General features: G+C 44.2%; 1 protein-coding gene across 3 annotated transcripts in view; it reads right to left on the bottom strand.

Moving 5' to 3' along the window:
* LOC118597619 (prolow-density lipoprotein receptor-related protein 1-like) overlaps positions 1-22,963 on the bottom strand; it is a 50,547-nt gene extending 27,584 nt beyond the window's left edge. For 2 of the 3 annotated variants that reach the window (XM_036209207.1, XM_036209210.1), the window contains exons 1-13: positions 22,854-22,963; positions 19,604-19,717; positions 17,125-17,244; positions 16,282-16,521; positions 15,333-15,446; positions 13,022-13,141; positions 10,780-10,905; positions 10,008-10,211; positions 8,809-8,980; positions 8,340-8,508; positions 7,282-7,507; positions 5,961-6,086; positions 3,128-3,352 (exon numbers count right to left, since the gene is read on the bottom strand). In XM_036209207.1, the coding sequence (XP_036065100.1) occupies positions 3,128-3,352; positions 5,961-6,086; positions 7,282-7,507; positions 8,340-8,508; positions 8,809-8,980; positions 10,008-10,211; positions 10,780-10,905; positions 13,022-13,141; positions 15,333-15,446; positions 16,282-16,521; positions 17,125-17,244; positions 19,604-19,717; positions 22,854-22,929 (2,032 nt within the window). In that variant the 5' untranslated portion in view covers positions 22,930-22,963. The remainder of the gene's footprint in view (positions 1-3,127; positions 3,353-5,960; positions 6,087-7,281; positions 7,508-8,339; positions 8,509-8,808; positions 8,981-10,007; positions 10,212-10,779; positions 10,906-13,021; positions 13,142-15,332; positions 15,447-16,281; positions 16,522-17,124; positions 17,245-19,603; positions 19,718-22,853) is intronic. The other variant, XM_036209208.1, reaches the window with a different exon arrangement.
* Positions 22,964-24,229: the final 1,266 nt, after the last annotated feature.

The following is a 24,229-nucleotide window of genomic DNA, read 5'->3' as shown; positions in this document are numbered from 1 at the left end:
GCGCGCGCGCGCGCACACACACACACACACACACACACGCCACAAAATAAATGTAAATTAAATGTAAAGGAAGTAAAAATGTTACCAGTACTAATTCCACTTACATGTGAAATTAATTAAACCCTAAATACCCAACAAATCCTATAATCCAAGAAACATTTTTGAGTACTTATAATAATTATTGAGGTCATCCAAGCCACCCTTTATGGCACTGATGAGCTAATTCCATTGTGTATTTATCACTCTGCCTTTGTTTCACTTGTTTATGGAAATGAAAGTATGAAACAGTACTCAAGTCAAAACTACTCTTCCATAGCTTTACCAGAGAGAGTGTTCAATCTTAGTTTTGTTTTGTTTTGTTTTTTTAAATCATAGATTGTGTATTATTCATCAGTAAATTTTACTATAAGCATACGCCAGGGAATATGCACACACATTTCTTTCTCCTATTATGTTTTTGTTTCTGTTTTTTTAGTCACTGCAACAAGGTACCTGAGGTGGGATAAAAAGTAATGAAAGAAGAGTTTATTCTGGCCCATGGCTTAGTCTACAGCCATTTGTCTCCAATGCTTCCGGGCCTCTATGTGGTAAGGCAGGACAAGGCAAGGCGGCAGAGTGCATGTAGTGGTTTACCCCACCATGGCCAGGAAGTTGGCAGGGAGAAGACAAGTTGTACCTTCCGAGGCATATCCCCAGCAGCCTACTTCCCTCAGCCAGGCTCTGACTTCTCACAGTCCTTTCATTTCGGAACTCCTCCCTGATTTAATCTATTGATGAAGTTAGCATCCTAATGGTTAGATCTTAGCAATGCCACCAGGAACCCAAGTCTTCCCACAATATATGACTGGGCCAAGGGTGAGGTTCATTTCCTATCCAAACTGTAGTACCCAGAGAGCCAGATGTTAAACACATTGACTTTGCCGCACATCTACTGTGTATGATAGGGAGAACGCAATGTTAACTACTGAGAGAGTAGACAAGCACATGAATGGTAACTCAGGGTGAGGGGTGGGGTGTCATAGGGGGTGGGGTGTCATGGGGGTGAGTGTCATAGCGGAGGGGTGTCATTGGGGTGGGGTGTCATGGGGATGGGTGTCATGGGGGTGAGTGTCATAGGGGATGGGTGTCATGGGGATGGGTGTCATAGGGGTAGGTGTCATGGGGGAAGGGTGTCATGGGGGTGGGTGTCATGGTGGAGGGGTATCAAGGGGGTGGGGTGTCATGGGGGTGGGGTGTCATGGGGGTAGGTGTCATAGGGGAGGGGTGTCATGGGGGTGGGATGTTATGGAGAAAGCAGTACACACAGGGCTTAATGTGCTACTTGTTGTTCTTCCTTTAGGGTGAGGTCATTCCTTTAGTGCATCACAACCTCTCACAGGAGGAACTTCTGTAAGATTAAGTCAGAATTCTCTCCATATCCGTGAAGTCATTCTTGCCCAAGCTCAATGCTCTCTCTCCTTTGTCAGACTCTGCAATTTACAGGAAACACTCATTCTTCTACTGAATGATGGATTTCATCTTTGCCCTTTGCAGACTTGAGGTTGAAAACCTACTCACCAGGTTCACAGGATTCCTTTGAACAATGTCACATTGGTACTTAAAGAGAAGGACTATGAAGTCCTCCCATTTTTTTCCACTAAGAATTTTTAACTGGATTCTTTTCTTTGCCTCAGTTTTCCACTTTAGCGTAAGAGTAATGAGCCCAACAGAAAACACTGATATCAGGACACTTAACTGTACTGATGGGTTTTAAGGAGGCCACATAATCCATGAACACATCTGGCCAGCAGGAATGGTATTGTCGCCTTTGCTATGTTTTTAACAACTGCAGCAGTTTGGTTGGATCTTGAATACCCCATTATGGTTCATATGCTAGTGCCTTGATGCCCAGCTTGTGGTGCTACTGGGATGCTGTGGGACTTTTAGTGGATGAGGACCAATGGGAGATAATCAGGTAATTAGGAAAATGTGCCCTCAAAGTGTCTGTGAGTATCCAGTGCCTTCCTCTTTCTTTCTTTTTTTTTTTCTTTTTCTCCTTGGGCTGGAGGTGAGCATTTTAAGTCCACAGCTCACTTCCTTGGCATCCAGTACCATCACCAGAGGTCTAAAAACAGTGAGTAGAGTTGAACGGACTAAGGGCTAAAACAAACTTGTTTCCTTACTTATTCATGCATTATTTGTCCAGTTCGGATTTTCTCTTTACAAATGGTTCGCCTTGGCCATTTATTATAGTTATGGAAAGCTATCACTGCTCCACAATAGAGCCAGCTCAGATTACACCAGCAGTCCTTGATATAACTGCAACACAGAAGCCAATTAGTATGACCAGCCAGCGGGGAGAAGGTGGCATTTCCAATAAATGGGAAGACATTTGCAATCAGGCATCTCCTAGATAGCTGTTAGGTGCTGTCATGGTTAGTTGTCCTGAATGTTCTGACTGGAGCATTAAAAGTTGCTATTCACCAGCCATTGAACTTACCCAGTCCTCTGGTGTCTTGTAGAACCCCAAGGAAAGTGTCAGAGGCACTTCTCATAGTGAGGCATTAGCCTTAGCACTTGGCAGAGCACACAGGTACAGATGTTCAGAAACCGACTACTCACCCTGGAGCTCGAGTCTCAGTTCTTTACAAAGGAGATGTTGGCTGCATTTAGGCAGAATAAGGGGAGCTTGAGGGTGAGGTGCAGCATTTAGGAGAGTGGGAAGGGTAAGTATATATTGCCATATTAAGAAAATATCTTGGTTTTTCTCTCTGAAATCTGCATTGCAAATGACTTTTAAATTAGAGTATGAAAAATCTGCAATGCAAAACTGAAGAATGAAGGACTTTTTTTTTTTTTCTATTCTTCCCTGACTTAAGGCCAGGAAAGCAAAATTGAAAAAAAACAAAACAAAACAAAAAAACCTAAAATATGAAGAAAAAAAACCCCTCTACCTCTATTTAGCCTGATGGTAGTGGTTATGCCTAAGAACAAGGGGTCAAAAACAGATATCACATTCAATTAGTCATACCTAGTCTTTGGCATGACAATAAATACATTCATATTAGGGATAGATACACTTTTTTGGCTCTACACATTTTAGAACCAGAAAATAGAGGAAGAAAACATGATGGCTACCACGGCTCACCTGTATGCTGGGTCCAGATCTGTTGCTTTTGTCCCGAATATCCAGCTGAATAAACGAGATGTCCCTGGGCATTTGACCAATAGATGAAGTTCCTTTTCCAATCAATATCCAGTAAGTAGAGGTTCCCAGCATGCTCCTCAACTAGAGTCCTCTCTACAGCGGTTCCCATAGAGCTGACTTTCAACAAGTATAGACGTTTGCCAGAAGAAAACACAACTTTTAATTCTACGAAGGGAAGGGAGAGATTTGCTACTTGACCATTTATCAGATGAATCCTGGGTTCCCTTCTGAGAGTAGCCTCATCTCAAGCTCAGGCACCCATACGAATGTCTTAGACCCAGTGTCTTACATCTCTGCCTCTGCAGCACATGACCATGTGACCACGTGACTATCACAGCCTCTAAAGACATGGGTTGTTTAGGCAAATGCCAGTGTTATTTAGCTGTCCTGAGGCACTGGATATTTCTGGTTTTCCATGGAAGGGTAAGGCTGAATCACTGGGATGCTGCACTCCTTGACTTAATAATGTCTTGATACTAGAGATTTGTTGTGGTTTGTTTGTTTGTTTGTTTGCTTTTTCTTTCTTCCCAGAGACAGGGTTTCTCTGTGCAGTCCTGGAACTCACTCTGTAGACTAGGCTGGCCTCAAGCTCAGACACCTGACTGTCTCTGCTTCCAGAGTGCTGGGCTTAAAGGTATGCATCATCACTGCCCAGTTACTAAAGAATTTTTTAATGCTTTCTTTCACTCAAAAAAAAATTGAGTATGTGGGTTTAACAGCACACAATATATAATGCTAAAAATTGAATCTGAGCTGATTACTTAGCAACTACAGCTCATTCCACCATAGTTTCATTTAAAGCTGGCCCTGTGAACTGTGTTTTTAAAAATAAGTTGGAGCACAAACATATTTACATGATTTATTCTTCTTAAAACTTTCATCCAATCATGATGGGGAAACCCACAGAGACAGCTGGCCTTATCCTCTCTGAGAAGTGGATGAGGGGTGAGGTGCGGTGTTGGGGAGAGGGAGGAAGAGAGGGGGGAGGGAACTGTGGTTGGTATGTAAAATGAAAAAAAAAACTTTCAAATAAAAATAAAAAAAAACTTTCATATTCTAGTTTTAAAAGCCAATTGGTTGGATAGAAATAGTCAATAGATTGTATAGACTTTAATATCTTGGTGATAAAACAGCAACATGGAGAATTTGGATTAACAATACCAGACTAAAACAGTGTCTAAGCAGAGCCTCTGCTTAAAAACTAAGTCAGGATATGTAATAGGGATCATAGAAGACATTTCTTCTATTAATTTACTTACAAAATTTTCATGTAAACTTGAATTATACTTGCTATTTGATGCCTTAAAAATCCAGTCCAATTGTCCAGTAATAGATGAACTATATACATAAAGCAGAATATCACTTAGCCTCCAGAAGGAATCGTGAGGAGAGAAATGACTTGGTGGGTACAAGTGCCTGGCATGCAAGCCTGAGAGCCTGAGTTCCATCCCTGTGGCCCACAGAAAGGTGGAGGGACAGAACCAGCTCACCAACCTGTCCTCTGACGGTCACGTGTACACGCAAGCACTCCTTCTCACAATCATAGTAAACAAAACTGAAAAATAAATAGGATGAAGTCAGGAGTTGTGGGGCACACTGGTGGTCATAACAGTCAGGAAGCCCAGGCACAAAGATTGTGACTTTGGGGGCCAGCACAAGCCACATAGTAAATGCAAAGCCGCCCCAGATTGTATATCCAGACCTGTTTCAAAAGTCTAAAGGGTGTGTGTATGAGATTTGATCACATGCTAGAACATAGCGTTAGAACTTTGTACTGGCTCGTTTTGCGTCAACTTGACACAAGCTGGAGTCATCAGAGAGGAAGGAGCCTCAGCTGAGGAAAGGCCTCTGTGAGATAGTGAACAACAGGGGAGAGCCCAGTCCATGGTGGGCAGTGCCATCCCTGGGCTGCTGGTCCTGGGTTCTATAAGAAAGCAGGCTGAGCAAACCAGGGGAAGTGAGCCAGTAAGCAGCACCCCTCCATGGCCTCTGCATCAGCTCCTGCCTCTAGGTTCCTGCCCTGTTTGAGTTCCTGTCCTGACTTCCTTTGATGATGAACAGCAAAATGGAAGTGTGAGCCAAATAAACCCTTTCCTCCCCAACTTGCTTTTTGGTCATGGTGTTTCATCACAGCAATAGAAACCCTGACTAAGGCACACATCAAAGATGTTATTCTAAGTGAACCACCCCAGGGTCAAATATCCCACAATTGCACCAAATATGGTACCGAGAATAGGCAAGTCCACATAGACAGAAAATAAAATGGTGATTGGGAGGAAGTAGAGGGGAAAATGAGTAGAATTAATGTCTAAGGTGCAAAGAGTACCGTTTGGGAAGACGAAGAAGTTCTGGAAATGGATCTTGGGGGAGGTTGCACAGAAAAATGAATACATCTCACATTGCCATACAATGAAAAATGGTTAAATGTTAGGTTTTTGATAAGTAGTTTAACACAAAACTAAATCTAGGGGACTGGGAATGGAGGTACACACCTTTAATCCCAGCACTTGGGTGGCGGGGGCAGGGAAGAACTCCGTGATTTTTAAGACCTGTCTAGTCTATTTAGTGAGTTCTTTGCCATTCAGGGCTGCACAGTGAGATCTGATCTCAAAACAATGAAACAGAAATGGAATCAAGTTGTTTTGACAACAAAGTGGTCATCAATGGAGCATGTTGGAACAGAATGCCTGATTCAGAAATGGAATCTGCCTTGTTTCCAGGCTAACCGGGAGTAAATCTTCTTGATCTGCACCCATTTCACCAGGGAACTTACCGCTGCATTTGCCAGAAGGTAAAAGAAACAGTCCCTCTGGGCAGACACACTTGTAGCCCTTGGGATGGATGGGGGACAGGAGGCAGAGGTGACTGCAAGAACCTGGAACACACGTGGAGTGTCTGCCTGTTTAAACAGAACCAGGAGACATCGTTTCAGGTTCTCTGTCCAAACCGTTCAAAACTCAGTCATGAAGAAGATGTAAGATGGTCTACCTTAAGAGGAGTCCAAATACACTTGTCACTTTCTATGGGAGTGCTGACCTTTGAACTATGCTGGTCTCCTGACTGGCTATCAGACAAGTGTCCATGTGTCTTATAATAGGGCCAACAAACTTTAACCAACTGCACCCACTCCTTTGGAGTTTAGGCAGAATGAATATCCCATTGGTTTACTGGGAGACTCCCTTAAAGGGATCTGTATTCTCCACCATGATTAGTTTTTAAGACACACTTAGCCTGGTGTGGTAATGCATGCCTTTGATCCCAGCATTCGGGAGACAGAGGTGTGAGTACAAGACCAGCCTGGTCTACACACTGAGTTCCAGGACAGCCGGAAGTACATAAAGAAACACTATCTCAGTAAATAAACAAACAAACAAATGAAGGAACAAACAAACAAATAAATAAATAGACTCATTACACAGCAGCATCTGCATTGACTATGGTGTACAATTCACGTTAACAAAGGCTTTTAATTTCTCCCTGATGAACTTTTGATTTCCAACTAGAAGCCAGATACCAGGCTGTGTTCCATTTCCCCTTATTAGTCCAGATGTTACTGAGCATAATCTCCACCCTCTGTGGACAGTTTATGTTTTCTTTTTCTTAATTAATTTTTAAGATTCACTTATTTTATTACTTTTTGTGTATTAAGTGTTATGCCTACGTGTATGCACATGCACCACATGTGTGCCTGGTACCTAAGGAGGTCAGAAGAGGGCATTGGATCACCTGGGGTTGGAGGTACAGACAGTTGTGAGCCACAAATCTGGTGATGAGGATTTAACCTGGGTCTTCTAGAAGAGCAGCTGATGCTCTTAACTGCTGAGCCAACTCTCCAGCCCAGAGATTATATTTTCAATGGCCCAGACCCTGAAAGTCCAGCGGATGCTTTAGCCAGGGACAGGGCAATGGACTTGGAATGAGCTTTCCCATGGTGTTTCTGATCTGCTCCCCATACTTAGAAGTCCTATGTACAACTGGAAGAAGAAGGAACTAGAACACATCCCTGCCTCAAAACAGCAAGTTTCAATCACAGGCTGAGGTCTCATCTTGGGCGGTTCCCATCTCAGCAATTCAGAAGCAAGTGGTTCACTTACTCTTGGGTTGCTGGGACTTGTGAAGGACTGAGAGAGCAGACACAGAGGCATGGAGCAACACCTCTCTCTCCTTTGGACTGCTGGGTGAGGTACAAATCAGTTGAGTTTGATTTGCCCAGAAGAAAGCATTCTCAAACACAGCCAAGCCAACAGGGTCTTCATCTTCCACAAATATCCCAGGAAAGGCGTACCTCCCACTGCCGTCCACTTTCATTGTCTCTATGGACTGAAGGATTAGAATCCTGTGAGTTAGAGATAGCATCAGCAAGTACTGCTGATGTGACTGTCACCAGGGATTTCTGGACACTGATTAAATATCCCTGTCATCAAGCTGATAGGGAGGAATTCATCTAAGATTGTGGAGTCTACTGTCGAAGTCAGCACAATTGAGTGGTTCTTGTTCAGACTTTAGTTACTATCCCATGTGCTCTACATCCTGACATGGTACCAATGCTATTCATTCTGTCCTGTGATTGCTGCAAAAGGTGGGTGTTTTATGTACTCTCAGAGAGAGCAATGAATGCTCACAGAAGCATCCTAATCAGCCTAAAATCACAATGAGGAAATGAGACTTGAAAATGTGACTCACCAGGCTGGGAGCCTCTGCTTTTAGTCACTATGTCATAACGACCTTTTCCTTTGTCACCTCCCAAATTAGGATGTTATAAACTGCAACATTAGGACTTGGAAATCTGAGACAACCTCTAAAGTGCCTAAGTAACTATACGCCTCTATGGAAGTTCCCAGAAATCTTTAAAAAACATCTTGTATCCTGGGTACAACATAAATCATAACCTTTATAACTGCAAAAAAATTAGCACTGTTGGGCTATAGAATACATAAAAAAGAAAAAGGCACACCAAGTCTCTCAAGCTGTTGGGACAGTCTGCTCTACTCAAAGTCGCTCTACAATTAAACCTTGCTTTTCTTGTTTTTGCAACACAAATTACTTCATGGAGTTAATGCTAGACATCAGAGAAGAGTATGCATATCTATAGACCCATTCCCGGCTCCTAGCAAAACAGAGTCCCCATTTCTTCCAGGCCTATCTATAGTACCTCTTTATAGCCACGGATCCAGTAGAGTCTGCCAGTCACGTGGTCAAGTGTCAGTCCTAAAGGCTCCTCTGTGGTCACCACTGCCAGTACCTTTCTGTCAGAGCCATCCATTCCTGCGGTCTCAACAGTCTTCACCCCATTCTTGCCTCGATTTACCCAATACAAATACCTGCAAGCAGCAGGAATTCACAGTTTTCAAAAATGCCTTCACATGCATACACATACTCTTCTCAACAACTCCCTTAGCTCTCTCCTGTGAGCTTTGTCTTAATCCTACTACCCAAAGCTGCAGAGCTCAGCTCACATATTCATCGGGCATGAAAAGTTTGGCTACATGAAATTCGATCTAAGATGTACAAATAAAAATGTTGTGGCGCAAATGAAATCTTAAGGCTGGCATGCGTTGTTCTTAAGTATGTAAAGAGCCAAGAGATTTTGGGGTACATGCCAAGAGAATCACTCTACTTACTTCTTTGTAGGAAACACCACTAGCTCCTCTGGCACGAGATCCTTTTCCAAGATTTTGACATAGCCTCTGCCATCACTTAAGCCAGCACAGATGACCCTCGCAGAGCTACTAGCCCAGTACAACTGTCCCGTGACCCAGTCCAGAGAAATACTGCTCACAGGTGGTAGTTCTGCTGACAGGAGACAGAGTTACATCTGCAGTTTTCCATGCCTGTGCTTACCTTGAAAACAGTATTTGACATGACTCTTCAATGACAGATTTGGCTCTATACGATGGGGCAGAGAGGACGCAAGGAATAATGGCCACAGGTACTCTGTGGAGTCTCTAATGTGCATGGAAGACCCAAAGAGAAGCACAACCAAAGAATAGGAGAGTGTGTGGCCTCAGTTCAGATACTGGTCACCCCAGAGGTCTCTGGGAATCACTCTGTCTGCTACCATGCCTGCTGAGCCATGCCCTTCTTCACTGTGCTGCCTGGTGAATCCCCACCCTTACCCAGTGAGACAAATTCTGGCTAGTGCCCTTATCTTACAGAGGCAGGCCAAGGGAGTTAAGACCCGGGTTCAAATACCCAGTGATGGGAAGGCTCTGGCTTAAGGATACATCCCAAGATGTATATTCTTCTTAAAAGCACTCTCATGTAACAAGCAATGTTCTGTGATGTTCTTACGGAGGCAGCCTACCACATATGTGTCTCATAGTGGGATTTTATATACTCTCATGCTCCGTAACAGGTAAGTCATAAGAGCTTGCCCATGTAGAGATATAGACCAGATATAGGTATAGATATTTCTTACAGTATGCTTAAGTAAAGTTGTGAGTTGAACATGGGATGGATCACAAAGAGCCAATATGGGTTCCCTTTGGGTCCCCTAATACCTTGTGGGCATTATTATTTGCAGGTAGTAGAAACCTTTCAATGAGGGGTCTAACATGATGTCTTAGTTCATTGGGAGGGTCCCCTTGAAGGAAAATACAGGATGATGTTCTTGTCCTCTCTCCCTTTGCTTCCCAGCTGTCATGGAGTGAGCAGCTTTCTCCCCTACACCTCTGCCATGATATGCAGCTAGTGACCACCCCAAAAATTTAATCTAAAAAAAACACAACTTTTCTCTGGTCTAAGGTTGGCAATCATAGGGATTTTGTATCAATAACATAAGAAGCCATAAGAAGTTAAATTTTAATGCCAACGAACATACCTGGGTAGAGGGGAACAGAGTTTGGCTTCCCAAAGGTGAACACATTCAAGACTTTATCTACCCAGAAGTACATGTTTCTGTTCAGGTCATAAGCAATAGAACTGGGCCTTGATTGTACAGGGATCAGCATCTTATAGACGCCTGTTCTTCGGTGCAGGATACCAAGCTCTTTGTCAGCTGCTATGAGAATTTTAACGTCATCATCTGCAATAGAAGGAAGATAGTAACATATTACTCTGCAGCTTTCTTTCACAACTTTCCCTGCAACTACAGTTGTTATTATTCCTTCTTCTATACCTAAGTCTGCTTATTCCTAAAGCACAGACTGAGCACACTCCAAGGAGACTTGTGAGCTGTCTTAGAGCCTCCTTTCCCTGATCCCAGAACTTGAAAGCTAACTGTTGGAACATTATTGCCTTACTTGATTTCAGATTCAGTTGCTCACCTAGACAGAACACTAATACATTCTTGTCACATAGCAGTCACATGTGAGCAACCCCAAGGCAAAGAAGCATGGGCCAAATTAAAACTCAACTGGTTGATTATCTGGAGCACCTAATTCTATAGCCTACAGAGTAACTATGTCATCTTAAAGACACTCAATGCAATTGACATTCTGGTTAGGCAATGCCTGTCACAGTAGTAGCTTCTTTGGAATGAAAAGCATTGTGTCTAGTACTAAACCTTAAAATAAATAATCAGGGTCACTTTCCTCTATAATTACTATTAAGAACAGAGTAGAAGCTGGGCTTACTTTGACTATAGAACTCACCTGTAACTCGGCAGTCTGTGCCATTGTAGAGCTGATGACCTTGAATACAGCCACAGGAATAAGAGCCTGGTGTGTTCTGACATAGTTGGCCACAAGGACCATATGCCAGAGAGCATTCATCTACATCTGATGACAGAGAGTCCTAAGTTAGAGATGACTCAGGAATTAGAGCTTCAGTATTTTAGTGCACAGAAATTACTGGATCACCACAGAGTTCCCATTTGTGTGACTATAAATTAGCAGGAGCTTCGGGACAGGGAACCTTGCTGTTTGGCTGGCATAAAACACAATATGTGCGACCCTAGCAACATTCTTAGTCACACCAGAATCTGTTTCAGAATGACAAGTGTCAGGGCCTAGAGTTCACTATTCATGCCACAGAATATTTCATCTAAGAGGATGGAAAAGGACATGTTCACAGATGAGCTAAGGTACAATTGGTTTTCAGAGCCTATGGTCACAAACTAAGCTTGGTGACATTCATCCATTAACCTAGTACTGGGGAAATGGAAACAGGAAAATCAGGAGTTTGAGTTCATGTTCAACTACATCGTAAGTTCAATTCTACCCCGCACTACATGAGACCTTGTTTCAAACAAACAACAAAAACAAACAAATAGGACTCTCCATCAGCTACATGACAAAACTGTGAGAGATTTATTATGTATTTGTAATAGGAAGGAAAATGGCTCCTTGGGGGACATGTTAGGAAAATATTATTCCTCCTAAACCATACAATCCTGGGTCACTTTTCAGTCCCAGGAGTATAATTGATGCACAGCTATAGTCAAGCTCGTAACCAGCTAAGCCTTGCCATGAATCAGAACCCAAAAACTGGGCTGCAACTCTGCCTGGATGCTTCTAAGGGCCATGACCAGTTTCTAATGAAGAATTAGTAAATCTAATAACTGAATGTATTGGTTTAATTTAAACAACAAAATGAATTAAATTTAATTACTACAATCTATTTGATTTTAATTATAAGTAATGAGCTTCAAAGTAGGTTCATAACATCTCTTGATGACATCTTAATATAAAAGCCATTGTAGAAGATGATTTTAAAGTTTCTATATAGCCTTCTCAGGCGGGTAGGCCTGCAGGTCCATCATGAAGAGAGGTCTCAGTAAAGAGATACGGCTCAGAGCAGAGCTCCGCCTGTCCTGCCTGTGAACACATTCAACACAGCAGATCTTCTATTCTTGTGTTACATTTCAACCTAAATTATCATCCTGTATTTATAGATAGGTGCTATGGATTACCGGTCGTATGTTTTTCATATTATTAAGAATAATGAGGGTATGTAAATTTTATTTTAGTCATCCTGTTTCATAATTCTGTTTTACAAAAGAGAAAAATGAAAACCAAGGACTGAATGTCTTGGAGAAGGCCAGCTAAAAGGGACAAGTGAGATAAAAAAATACAACATACTTTAAGTCCACAATCTGTCCGGCCTTGGTTGCAGAGACCTGGGGATTGGCCATGAGGTAACAAGGATATTTGTTCAAAGACAGAAACTCTTTGAGCTCCATAAGGTAGGACACTACACTTAGTACTTTGTCTTTGGTCAATATTTGACTCGCACAAACTAGAATAATAATTAGAATTGACATGGAAATTAGAATTTTGTTCCTGGTGGAAATGCATGTGCTCCAACCATTCCATTTGTGGAATACAGCCAGATAACTGAAAACAGGGATTCAAATTTGTATTCCTACAGCAATAGCCATGCTAGTGTTGCTCGCTCTCTCTCTCTCTCTCTCTCTCTCTCTCTCTCTCTCTCTCTCTCTCTCACACACACACACACACACACACACACACACACACACACACACACAAGCAGAAACAACCCAAATGCACCATTAATAGCAAAATAGGTAAAATTCAGTACAAGCATAAGACAGAATTACATTCAGTCTTTAAAAGGAAGGGAACACTGACACATATATGAGCCCCAGAGATATGTGACACACAAAAGGACAATGTGTGACCCCCCACTTCTGTGGCAGTTTGTAGAATACACAAATTCACAGAGGGGCATAGGGAGTTATTGTTACAGAGACAGAGACTTTCTGTTTGGAATGATGAAAAGAGAAATTGAGAAATGCATGGTGGTGACAGTTGTACATTACAAATGTAAACACCAACAACAGGACAATTAAAACAGCGGAAATGCTAAAATTCATGTGTACATGTCACCACAATTAAGAATGTTTCTAAAGGATGAGCCTGGGTGAGCTCTGACCTCCACAGCTCCATCCATCAGGCTGTAACTGCCACCCTGATGTGCAGGAACACTGGACACCCCAGTGGGTATCACTGCATGGCCCCTCACAGCCACCATTCAGCAAGGAACAGTTTCTACCTGTAGGGACAAGGCAGCAGTCAAAACAACTGAACTCAGTGGAGACTGACGCTTTATAAACCATGTTGTATCATACACCGTCTGTGCTGGGTGAGGAACAGATGACCAGTTAAGACAACCTTTGACCCTGTCCTCTCACCATGAGTATGGGGCTGAGAAAAATAAGAAGCCCAGGAGTAGGACAGCAGCATTTCCTTCCAAACCACCAGGTAGACGATTTCAAGTGCTAGTATATTTATTGTCCTCCTATAGAAAATCCAGGACCTTATTATGTGTTTCCTGTGGGGTCCATGGGTAATGAGGACATTTTGGCCCTGTATATTGTATTTATGAATATGATGAGTTATCTGTGTCAGACTCCAAACCTGTGCTTGGCTTGGTCATTAGTGCTTTGAATTACTCTTACTTGTGTTCCTATAGGACCAAGTTTCTTCAGAAGCCTCTAGGGGAGTCTTTAGAAGCATGGGGGATAGGAGTCAGATGACAAAAATGACTTAAGGTGAGATGCCCACTCTCCCTTCTTGCACTGGCTGGTTTTGTGTGTCAACTTGACACAAGCTAGAGTCATCAAGAAGGAGCAAGAAGGAGCGTCAGTTGAGAAAATGCTTCCATGAGATCAAGCTGTAAGGCATTTGTTTGTTTGCTTGTTTTCAATTAGTGACAAGTGGGGGAGGGCCCACTGTGAGTAGTGCCATCCCCTGGGCTGGTGGTCCTGGGTTCTATTTAAAAAAAAAAAAAAAAGCAGACTGAGCAAACCAGGGGAAGTAAGCCAGTAAGAAGCACCCCTCAGTGGCCTCTGCATCAGCTCCTGTCTCCAGGTTCCTGTCCCGACTTCCTTTGGTGATGAACAACGATGTGGAAATATAAGCCGACTAAACCCTTTCCTCCCCAACTTGCTCTTTGGTCATGTGTTTCATCACAGCAATAGAAACCCTAAGGAGACACTTCTCTAGCAGAGGCAGCAGGGATTCTTCTAGTGAAAATCAGAAGGTTAAAAAGTCAGTTACAGCCAGGTGATGGTGGTCCATGCCTTTAATCCTAGCACTCAGGAGGCAAAGCTCTGAGTTCAAGGCCAGCCTGGTCTACAGATCAAGTTTCAAGACAGCCAGAGCTACACAGAGAAACCCTGTCCTGGAAGAAAAAAAAAAATCAGAGTTATTTTTCAATAACCTCTCTCCTCACCAGAAAACATGCTTTCTGGGGGTTTTCCTCAGTTAAATCCTTGGAGAATTCTATTTTATTTTTTCTTAAACAAATTGATTCATTCTTCCCCCAGACATTTGCCAAATGGTTTCTATTGCTTCCACTGGTTTGGGTTTTCTTGTACTGGGGCTGCAAAGTTGTGTTGGGTCATATAAAATCCCCAAGCAGAAAGCTGAACACAAGCATTTGTGTGCACCTGGATCAGCAAAGGTTCTCTAGAGAGGGATCTCTGGATTGGTGAAGTCTGAGGATGTGGCTACAGATGGCTGAGCCTTGGCCAAGGGTGTGGCCCTTGTTGTGACATGGATAATACCAGCATTAGAGGGTGCACTCCTGGATTTATCCCAGACTTTAGAAGCAGTAAAGTGTTTAGATCATTTTGCTAACCCATCTCCTTAGAGCTACAAAGTGAAAATAACTCTTAAAGTTTTTGCAAGCTAGGGGATTTTGCTCATCTTCCCAAGACCAAAGCTAGGACCTCTAATGTAATAAATGAAATGCAATGCAGTGAAATGTAAGGGACAAAGGTAATTGCCTGTGTATGACTTTCACTTTATGCACACTCTCAAGGAGTCAGCCCCGAGGATAACTGCTAGGGTTGGGATCTGAAATGTCACCTACAGACTCCCGTGTTTGAACGTGTGCTCCCTCGATAATGGTGCTATTTTAGGAAGCGCGGGACCTTTGGGACATGGGAACTAGCTAGCAGAAGTGGGCCAGTGGGGGCAGGTCTTTTACGGTTACAGCTCCATCCCCATTTCTCTGCATCCCCTTCTTTGGAGGTGAGAAAAGCAGCAACCACAGACCCATGATGCCCTCGGGCGACCCGCCTCACCCAGCCTCTGACTGCCAGCCCCAACCCTCCCTCCCTTGATTTCTTCTGTCAGGGATTTTGGCACGAGTAGTAATTAATACAGTAACGAAGGCAGTAAGCTGTCTCACCCCGGTTCTCCACCTCCGGTCTTAAGCTGAGGAAGCGGTTTCTTACCACACGTACTGAGTTCATCAGTACCATCTGTGCAGTCAGCTTCCCCATCACACATCAGAGATGCTGCGATGCATTTCCCTCCGTCACAGCGAACAGTGCCTTCTGGACAGGAGGCTGTGGAGGAAGTTGAACAGTCGTTTTCACTACTATTTACAGAGCAAAAATGCAGTCAGAGACAATTCTTTCCATGGGTTATCTGGCAATATTTCCATAGCCCAAGCAATTCAAGGTTGGAGAGTAAAGCTTATCATTTTGAACTGATTTTTTTTTTCTTCAGGGAATTGGGGCTTTAGACTCAATCTTAAAAATAGCAAGACATCTGGGCACTCGATTGAAAGTGTGCTAAAGTTGACTGATGGAACTTTAAATAGTTGGAAGTAAAATGGGACTGGAGTCAGTCACTTGACCCGAAATGAGTATCCTTTAAAAACCACTAAACGGTACAAATGTTAGAAACTGAGCATGTTAGAATTTGCAGCCTTAACTCCACAAAAGTTTGAGTGAGATTTTGGTTCACCAGGAAACCAGAGGTTCCACTATCCTGGGGTTGGAGAGTGTCCAGAAGAGGAATGCAGGGCTTGCCACACTTTGGGGGTGGATTTCCCAAGTTTTAGTGGGAGTTTTTCCACCATCTGTGTTGACTGAGAGAGAACAGCCATCATCTGTTGTTCGGCTCCCTGCCTGGACTGGTGCTCAGGTGTTCTATAGATTGCTCATCAGCGCTGGGAACATTCTGGGCAGTGCTTATTTAGCATATACATTACAAGAGGTTTCACTTAAGCAGCTCTTCATGCTGCCATGGAGAACTATGCATTGGCCACTGCTAGGGAGCATCCTGTTTTTAGATGAAGGATGGTAGCCTCAATGATAGGGATTGAATGTAGCCAGTAAAAAGCAGCCCATGCACTACACCCTGCCCTTGAAACTTAAGTGGGGAAGGCAGACTCACCACAGTCCTCCTCATCTGAGGCATCCCCACAGTGATCGATGCCGTCACACCTCCAGCTGTCTAGGACACATGCCCTATTCCGGCATTGCCACTGCCCAGCCAAGCAATGGCTGTGGGGACAGTGTGCTTGTATGGACCCGTCTTCACAGTCCTGATGGCCTTCACAGTGTTCCCAAGCATCCCGACACTGAGACTTTCCTGGACACTGAATTTTGTCATCCGGACATATTGTCAAGCTCTCTGAAAGGAAGAAGGTAGGTGGGTGAGGCTGGACTATGTCAGACATGCTTATCCAGGTAAGTACTATGGCCATGTCATGGACTTGGTCTATGAAACCACTAACTAAGAGATGCTAGCTAGATGTCATTAGGGACATGGGTGTGACTTTCTGCACTCAAATTTCTCCCCCAAAGACGTTTTCAAAAAGTCAATAAAGCTAATAATTTTGAAAAAACAAAAACAAAAAAGAAAGAAAGAACATTGTAGACAATATAACATCTAGCTTGGCCCACGCAGCCTCAGGCTATTCCATGGCTTACTTTCAGTTAGCATTGCTGATGCTGATACAAGCTGTGAGTGAGCAGAGAGATGATGGGCTGTTGAAACCAGCTTGTACAAGGCTGATGGAATGGCCTGGCAGGTAAAAGCCCTTGCCCCAAGCCTGTTGACATGAGTTCAATCACTGGGACCCACATGGGACAAGGAGGAGAATCGGCTCCCCAGGTTGTCCTCTGACCTCTCCACCATGGGACGGTGCATGGGGCACACACATGCATGTGCACCTGCACACACACATAACTAAGTAATAAATGGGTGTAATTTCTAAAAGTAAGTTGTACCTACCACAGTTAACCTCATCGGAGCCGTCTAAGCAGTCACTGGTACCATCGCAAAGCCAGCTAGTAGGAATACACTTCCCATCATCACACGGCCAGGCTTGCAGGTGTCCAAGACATGTTTCCTCTGCCAGCCAGAGTTGGAGTCAAGAACAGGCATGGAGGAAGATGGGTTTGTCAGAGTTTGTCAGTTGGCTAGATTTCATGTCATGTGTTTTAAATAGCAAAACAATCATTACTTCTGAGTTTGACACTGATCACAACCCTGAGCTTCCTGGCTCCCCTCGCACTTCTGGACCAACCCTATGGTATGACTTACTTCTCACATCACTGTGATAAAATACTCAACAGGAAGCAACTTGAAAGAAGAAGAAATTATTTCAGTCCACGGTTTAATAAGGGATACAGTCCATCATGGCAGAGAAGGGGCCAGAGTGTGAGGTGGCTAGTCACAATGCATCCTCAGTCAGGAATCAAAGAGATGACCACTCATACTTGGCTCACTTTCTTCTTTTTCCCCGCCTTCTTTATTCAATCTGGGGCCCTAGTGCATGGGAAAGTGCCACCTATACTCAGGGTCAGTCTTTCCCTTCTCAGGTAAACTCTGCAAATAGCATTGCAGACATGCCCAGAAGCATGCCTCCTGGATGATTCTAGAGCCTGTTAAGCTGAGAGTGGAGACTAACCATGACATCTGCCTTAACTAGGAACAGTGACCCAAGAGCCTTCAAGCTTTGTCTCCCTGCTGTCTTTTAGAACACTGTAGTCTCGCAAAAGCTTTGACAGCAGAAATACTTTGTAAGCATTGTGCCTAAAGTGGCAGCTAGCCATGCACAGCTAAAGAACAGGTGAAAGGTGGGTTTTGCACAACAGACTTGAAGTTTATTTACATTTAGACATTCAGATACATTTTGACCCCTACAGGTGGCTGGAAGCCAGGGCAGTCCACCTCTTTGAATTCCTTTGATCTCCAAGACTATATCCAGATCTAAAACAAGCCGGGAACTAGTAGATTTTGCTTCAAATCCACCTTCAAGTAGTTCTACCTAAGGGAGGAGACTTAGAGAGCCAGGGTAGTGTGCCTGAGGGCCACACAACAAAGCAAGCATAAAAGTGTATTCCGACCATGAACATACACACGCTTCCGTTTGTTCATTTGTTTGTTTTGGCTTATCATGATTCTGAGGGTTTAGCCCAGGATTTGCACGTGTTGAGCACACCCTCAACCCTGGAGCTGCACCTTGAGTCCTGAGCATGTTTTGATACCAAGTATGTCATGTGAAGGCAGAAACATCAAGTGACCACCCAAGAAGATGAAAGTGGGTTAGTGAATGAAAGGACACACTCACGGAGGCATTGGGGTCTCTCTTACTCTTTTCATAGGACTTTATTCCCAATCTTATACTCATGACAAAAGAATAGCACTCATTGCTTAAAAAGCATTCTGCCTGTACTAGTGTTCAGGTGATCCACCCGGGGCTTTGAACACACTAAGCACCCAGAACTAGGGCTTTACAGCCGTAAACTACTTGCCAAATGTTCAGCTTGCCTTCTAACAGTTTTGTATTTTTTTTTTTTTGCTCAATTTTCATACAAAAGAGCTTTGAGTATTATGGTCTGTAAGGCTTCCTGAAGACCCTCTGTATTAGTCTTGTTAAGCTGACATGGTTATCAATGCTTATGCCTAAATTTAAGGTGTTTAAGGTGGAAATTCTGTTCCCACAGTGCTACCACTAATACGTGAAGATGTGTGGATTGGTCTTTGAGAGCCTGTGACCACTCAGAACACTCCTCATGCTATAATATCCCTTTAGGGGGCAAAAACCATGAGGATGGACACTGTCAACCAAATACACATCAAATATCCCATGTCTGAAATTCGGGGAACTTTCTGAAGTGTTTCAGATTCAAGTTTTTTTTTTTTCATTTATTTTGCATACACACACATGCATACACACACACATGCACACATATGCACAAACACACTAAGATATCACAAGGATGGGCCTAAATCTAAATAATTTTTGTTTTTTGTTTTGTTTTTTAACAGCATTGGAGACCAGCCTAGGATCTTGCACATTCCATATACCATCCCTCAACCATTTGATTTTGAGACAGGCTAGTCTTGATAATTCTTCCAGGCTAGTCTTGAACTCAGGCTTTAGACTAGGCTTGCCTTAAACTTGTGATCCTCCTGTCTCTGCCTCCCAAGTAGCTTGGGTTTCAAATATACCACACACACACACACACACACACACACACACACACACACACAATCTGAAGGTAATTTTAATGATATTTTCAGTGAACCTGTCTTTTGGCCGAGACCCATCACATAAAGTTAGGTATGGAACGTCACACTGTGGTATCATATTTGTACTAAAACATTTTAGATTTTAGAGCATTTCAGATTTTCAGATTAAGAATGTTCATCCTGGACTTGGAAACCAGGGCTGGCGGATGATAGCATCTTGAAAAGTGCTTACCACACTGCTCGTCAGTCCCATCTGGACACTCTTGCTCTCCATTGCAAAGCCAAGCCACAGGAATGCACTTTTCACCACAGGCCACTTGCCCTGTCCTGTTACACTCTAGTTCACCTGTATTCGGTAAGCAAGAAGCAGAGTTGTGAGAATTTCTGGTCCCCACAGCACAAGACAACGTTTCTTCATGACAAGAAGCCATGGAGTGTCATGTTGGAAGACCTTCTTTCCTAGAGGAAGACTAAGTTCTCCCTCCCCAACCCACATGGGCTCACCAGGAAATTCCTTGGGAACCAGGTCTTTCTGGCATCACAGAGTAGCTTTAGGGTGGTTTACTGTGTGCCTGTTCTCCTGGTAGGTTGAAGGAGATTCACACTTGTGTACTAAAAGACATATAGCTTGGTCACAGAGCCAGAGAATGTGAGCACTTACTAGTGTGAGGTCTAGGCTGTAAGACTTGGAGTTGAAGTACTTTCATTTAATCTTAGACATGTACAGACCCACATTTAATGGCAGTCGAGTTTAGGGTCCAACACAACATCCTTTTAAGGATACCTCTCTAACAGCTATGCTATCAACATTTGGAAGCTTTCAGTTATTTGCAAAAGGTTGAATTTATATTGTTTCATTCAAGTCATGAACTTCTATTTATTAAGCTTAGTGTTCAGTGGTTAAACCAAAAGCCTGATGTGGAGTATCCTCAGAGGAATACTATATTTATTACATTGAGCTTCCTCTTAGGGAGGAAAAGACAATCGTTTGTTCCTAGAAAACATAAGCTATCCAGCCTGTGCCTGCTGGAGTCTATACTGTGGGTAGAAGACTCAATAAGCTCCGCTCGCAGCAGCAACCATGGGTAGCTAATTGATGGAAGTGGACATGGAAGCTCATGGGCATCTCTCAAGAGACTGCATCTCAAACTTGCTGGCTTTTTCTAAGATTGTGTTATCAACTTAGTTGATTTTAAAGCAAATGCAGCTTACAGACAGCACTAAAAATAAACCTCCCAGGAATGCTGTTTATTACTGGATCAGCTGCCACCTTTAGCATCTCCTCGTATTGCATCTAGGCTGTCAGATGAATAAAGCCGTTGAGACCATTTAATGTCTGGTAATTGGGAACAGGCTCAGTCAACAGACCACCTGGGTTGGAACATTTTGGTTGGACTACTTGCTGACTGACTGTTAGGTCTCAAGCTACCTGAACTGGACTACAGGGGGATTTAACCTGCACTGTGTGTGTGTGGGGGGGGGGGGGGGGGTGTTCTGTTGGTTAGATAAAAGCCAGCCTTCTCCAGGAACTTGTGAAAATGATTGCAATCTGTCAAAAGGAGACATTCCCCTTACCTCCCACAGAAGGGTTATAGGGCTCCATTGACATACACCCGTGGGTGCGTATCAAAGCCTGTGCTGGCCTCCAGGCTCCCCCAGTCTCTATTCTCAAGTACTTGTTATATGTCTCAAAGCCCCCACACCAATCTCATGGTGCTTCTCACATCCTAGCTACTCACTCTCTTTAGACCTCTGCTCTCCCAGCACTTTCTCCTGTCCCCTCCCCTCTCTCACTGTGCTCTATTCTCTATTACTTGCTATGTTGCTAGCTCTGCGATTCCCTCCCACTCTCGTACTCCCACAGCCCTGGCCATGTCCAGTCTGCTAGCCATGTTCAGACTGCTTCTTTCTCTCTCTGCTCTGCACTCTTCCAGATGCCTCTGGCTTCTCTCTCTCTCTCTCTCTCTCTCTCTCTCTCTCTCTCTCTCTCTCTCTCTCCCCCTCTCTCTCCCTCTCTCATATCTACAATCATGGAGTGGTCAAGTCAGCCCTTTCTTCAATACACCCTCTGTCACGCTGATAATGTGACCTCAGTTTTCCTGTGTAGACGATGAGGCTGGGCTATAAGTGATCCTAAAAAGGAGATTGAAGCCTCAAGTGGGCACAACGCTGCTGCTTGACACAGAAGCTGCCAAATCAATGCTCATAAACCAGGAACTACTTTGCTACCTCTTGCCGCAGATCCTTGCAGAAGGATCTCAGGGTTGCAGTTCAACCTCAGAAACTCAGACCATTAGATGAGTCACGACTGAAGAATATTTTGTCTCAGAGATTACTTATCTAGGAACCAAAAATGCATATAAATTATAGACATTGCCTGCAGATTGGTTCCTGATACTTTCCAAATATAAGTAGGTGCTCACTATTAAAGCATTTATATGGTACTTACTAACATCTATTGACATTAAATTTATAGTGACTCTCGTAATCATGGTTTCACATACAGGGATAAATGTTGTCCTAAAGCACATATAAAGATACCTTTTACTAAAAGGTGTGAAATCAGTGCTTAGTTAAAAAAAAAAAAAAACAAGTAACTTTAAATCCTGTTTCAGAAGTAGTATGGGGAGACCAGCCGCAGCCTAGACGCTGGAGCAGGTTTGGCACAAATCCTGAGGGTCAGAGCTCTGGAACGTCACCTCCAAAGTAATTAAAGTTGGCTTGACCAAGAAATAAGATGCAAACATTAAAATAACTTCCCACGTGCCTTCTTCCCTTGGTGATTGGGGTAGGATCAGGCACACCTGTGCGGTGGGATTGCCAGCCCCACTAGGCAGGTGTTTCTCAAAGGCTGGATCCTTCCCATCTGATCTCTGTCGGCATGAGCAGCTAGATACTTCATCCTTGGTGAACTGTCCCTGTCTCAGCCACCCTGGAACACATCGTTTTCCCTCCCTGATCACATCTTTGGATCTTTGGAATGGCACCTGAAGGAAGTGCTCCCATCCACTCTTTCCAAGGAGCAGTTTTTGGAGAGTGGCTATACTCAGTGCCTAATAAACCACGCCATGGCAGCTGGTAGGAAAGCTAGGAAGAGTCCCACCAGGTCTGAGTAAGAGGTAGGGTGCTCTAAACTCTCGCGGGTGGAAAGAGCTCCTTTTGCACTTCCTGGGTGACTCCATGAGAAAAGAAAACCTTTGCCCTTGATCTTACCTCTCCTGCTAGCCACATGTATGCAAAAGGCCTGGCAATCCTGGATGACCCAGGGCCATCCCTGCAGGATGCGCAGCCTCACCCTTCTACACCCTACTTGCCACTGCACAGCTGGGAACAGCACACTCAGCGAGGTCTCCTGAAGTTCGCCTTCTGTCTCTGCAGCGCGCTGCCAATACATTACTACTACCCTGCACCCTACATTCTGCACCCTGCAAAGCCGAGCTGCCACACTTCCCAGGGCGCTCCTGCTCACCGGACCCACTCACCTGCCCTTGAGTGCCCGACGCTGCCCAGCGATACCAGCACCGAGGAGAAAAGAAGCAGGAGCATCCGGCACCGCATGCCTGGGAGGGACAGACTGTGGGATTTTGCTCTCCCTAGGCGCGCCTGAGTGAGGAAAGCCCGGGAGGGAGGAGCGAGAAGCAAGGGGCGCGGGACGCGGTGTAGGAGGAGGGGTGCGGGGGGGGGGGTGGGGTGCAATTCCCATGCCTCCAGGATGCTGAATCCAAGCCTGGGGTGTGAGGGTGCTCATTTTATGCGCTCGCCACTATCTGGGCGAGACCTACTGCTGTCCAGGAAGGTTTCCTCACATTGTTGCTGGAGACTTTATGCCATGGAACCTCAAGGGGACTGGAAACATCGCTGGGCTCACTGGGAGCTGGCCCTTAGGGACACGGAAAGGGTTGGTCTGCACAGGAGTCACCTGGAAACCTCACTCGGAGATTTTACCTTTACAGACCTGAAGCCTACCTGTCTCTCAGATGATGGATGATGCGCTGTGCCTAGTGTTCTGACCTCAGTTTGCAGAGCATAGGATCCCTCTGTCTCTCTCCCTCGCCCTCTTCCTCTCTTCCTCTCTCCCTCTCTCCCTTTTTCCCCTCTTCCCCCCTCACCCCAAACCCCAAGTGTTTGTGGTGCATCCTGACCCTGCCACTTTCCCTGGTCCCACTTCCTTTCTCCTCCCAGCCCCACCCCACCCTCTCTGCGTACCTAGACAGAATAAATCCTTTCTATGACCCAGGTTCAATGATGGTGATGATGGCTCTAAAGACATCATTCTTTCACTGCCAAAATCTGGAAGAACACTCCTGGTTCAGTCCATGTGACTGACTAGGCAAGTCGAATTTGAGCAGAGTTAAGCATGAACCCAAAAGAGTTGGGAGAACTTAGCTACCGGTCATCCTACTCACACACCGCTGTTCAGGAAGGGTGGATGGATTTTTCACAGGCACTGCCCACCTTGCACCTCCTACTTCGTTTTCTTAGTGAAGTCAACATTCTTTTTCTCCAGCAAGCCAGGAGAGGTGAATGTTAGCTTCTTGGAAAGAACAGAATGGAGTTAGAATGTATTATGCTAAACTGGCAAGGAGCATTTATAGTCTATGAGAATGAGAGACAGCAGTAAAGCACTCGGGGGGGGGGGGGGAATAGAAACAGAAAAACTGAATTGCCAAGGGCCTCCTTAGATCGCATTTGCAGCCCAGTGCCTAACAGCTTTGCTTTAACTAGTCCCTCCTCTTCATGTTCACTGTGGCCCCATCACACCAACTCGAAGACACCACAATGCTGTATGCTCTGAAGTTTTCTTTAAATGTGTTGTATGCTCTGATTGCATAAGGCATGTCTTTAAAAAATACCTGGT

This window comes from Onychomys torridus, chromosome 17 (genome assembly GCF_903995425.1).
Source record: "Onychomys torridus chromosome 17, mOncTor1.1, whole genome shotgun sequence".
Lineage (NCBI taxonomy): Eukaryota > Metazoa > Chordata > Mammalia > Rodentia > Cricetidae > Onychomys > Onychomys torridus.
The sequence above is the reverse complement of the archived record's forward strand: the minus strand, read 5'-3'. Positions and strand labels throughout refer to the sequence as shown.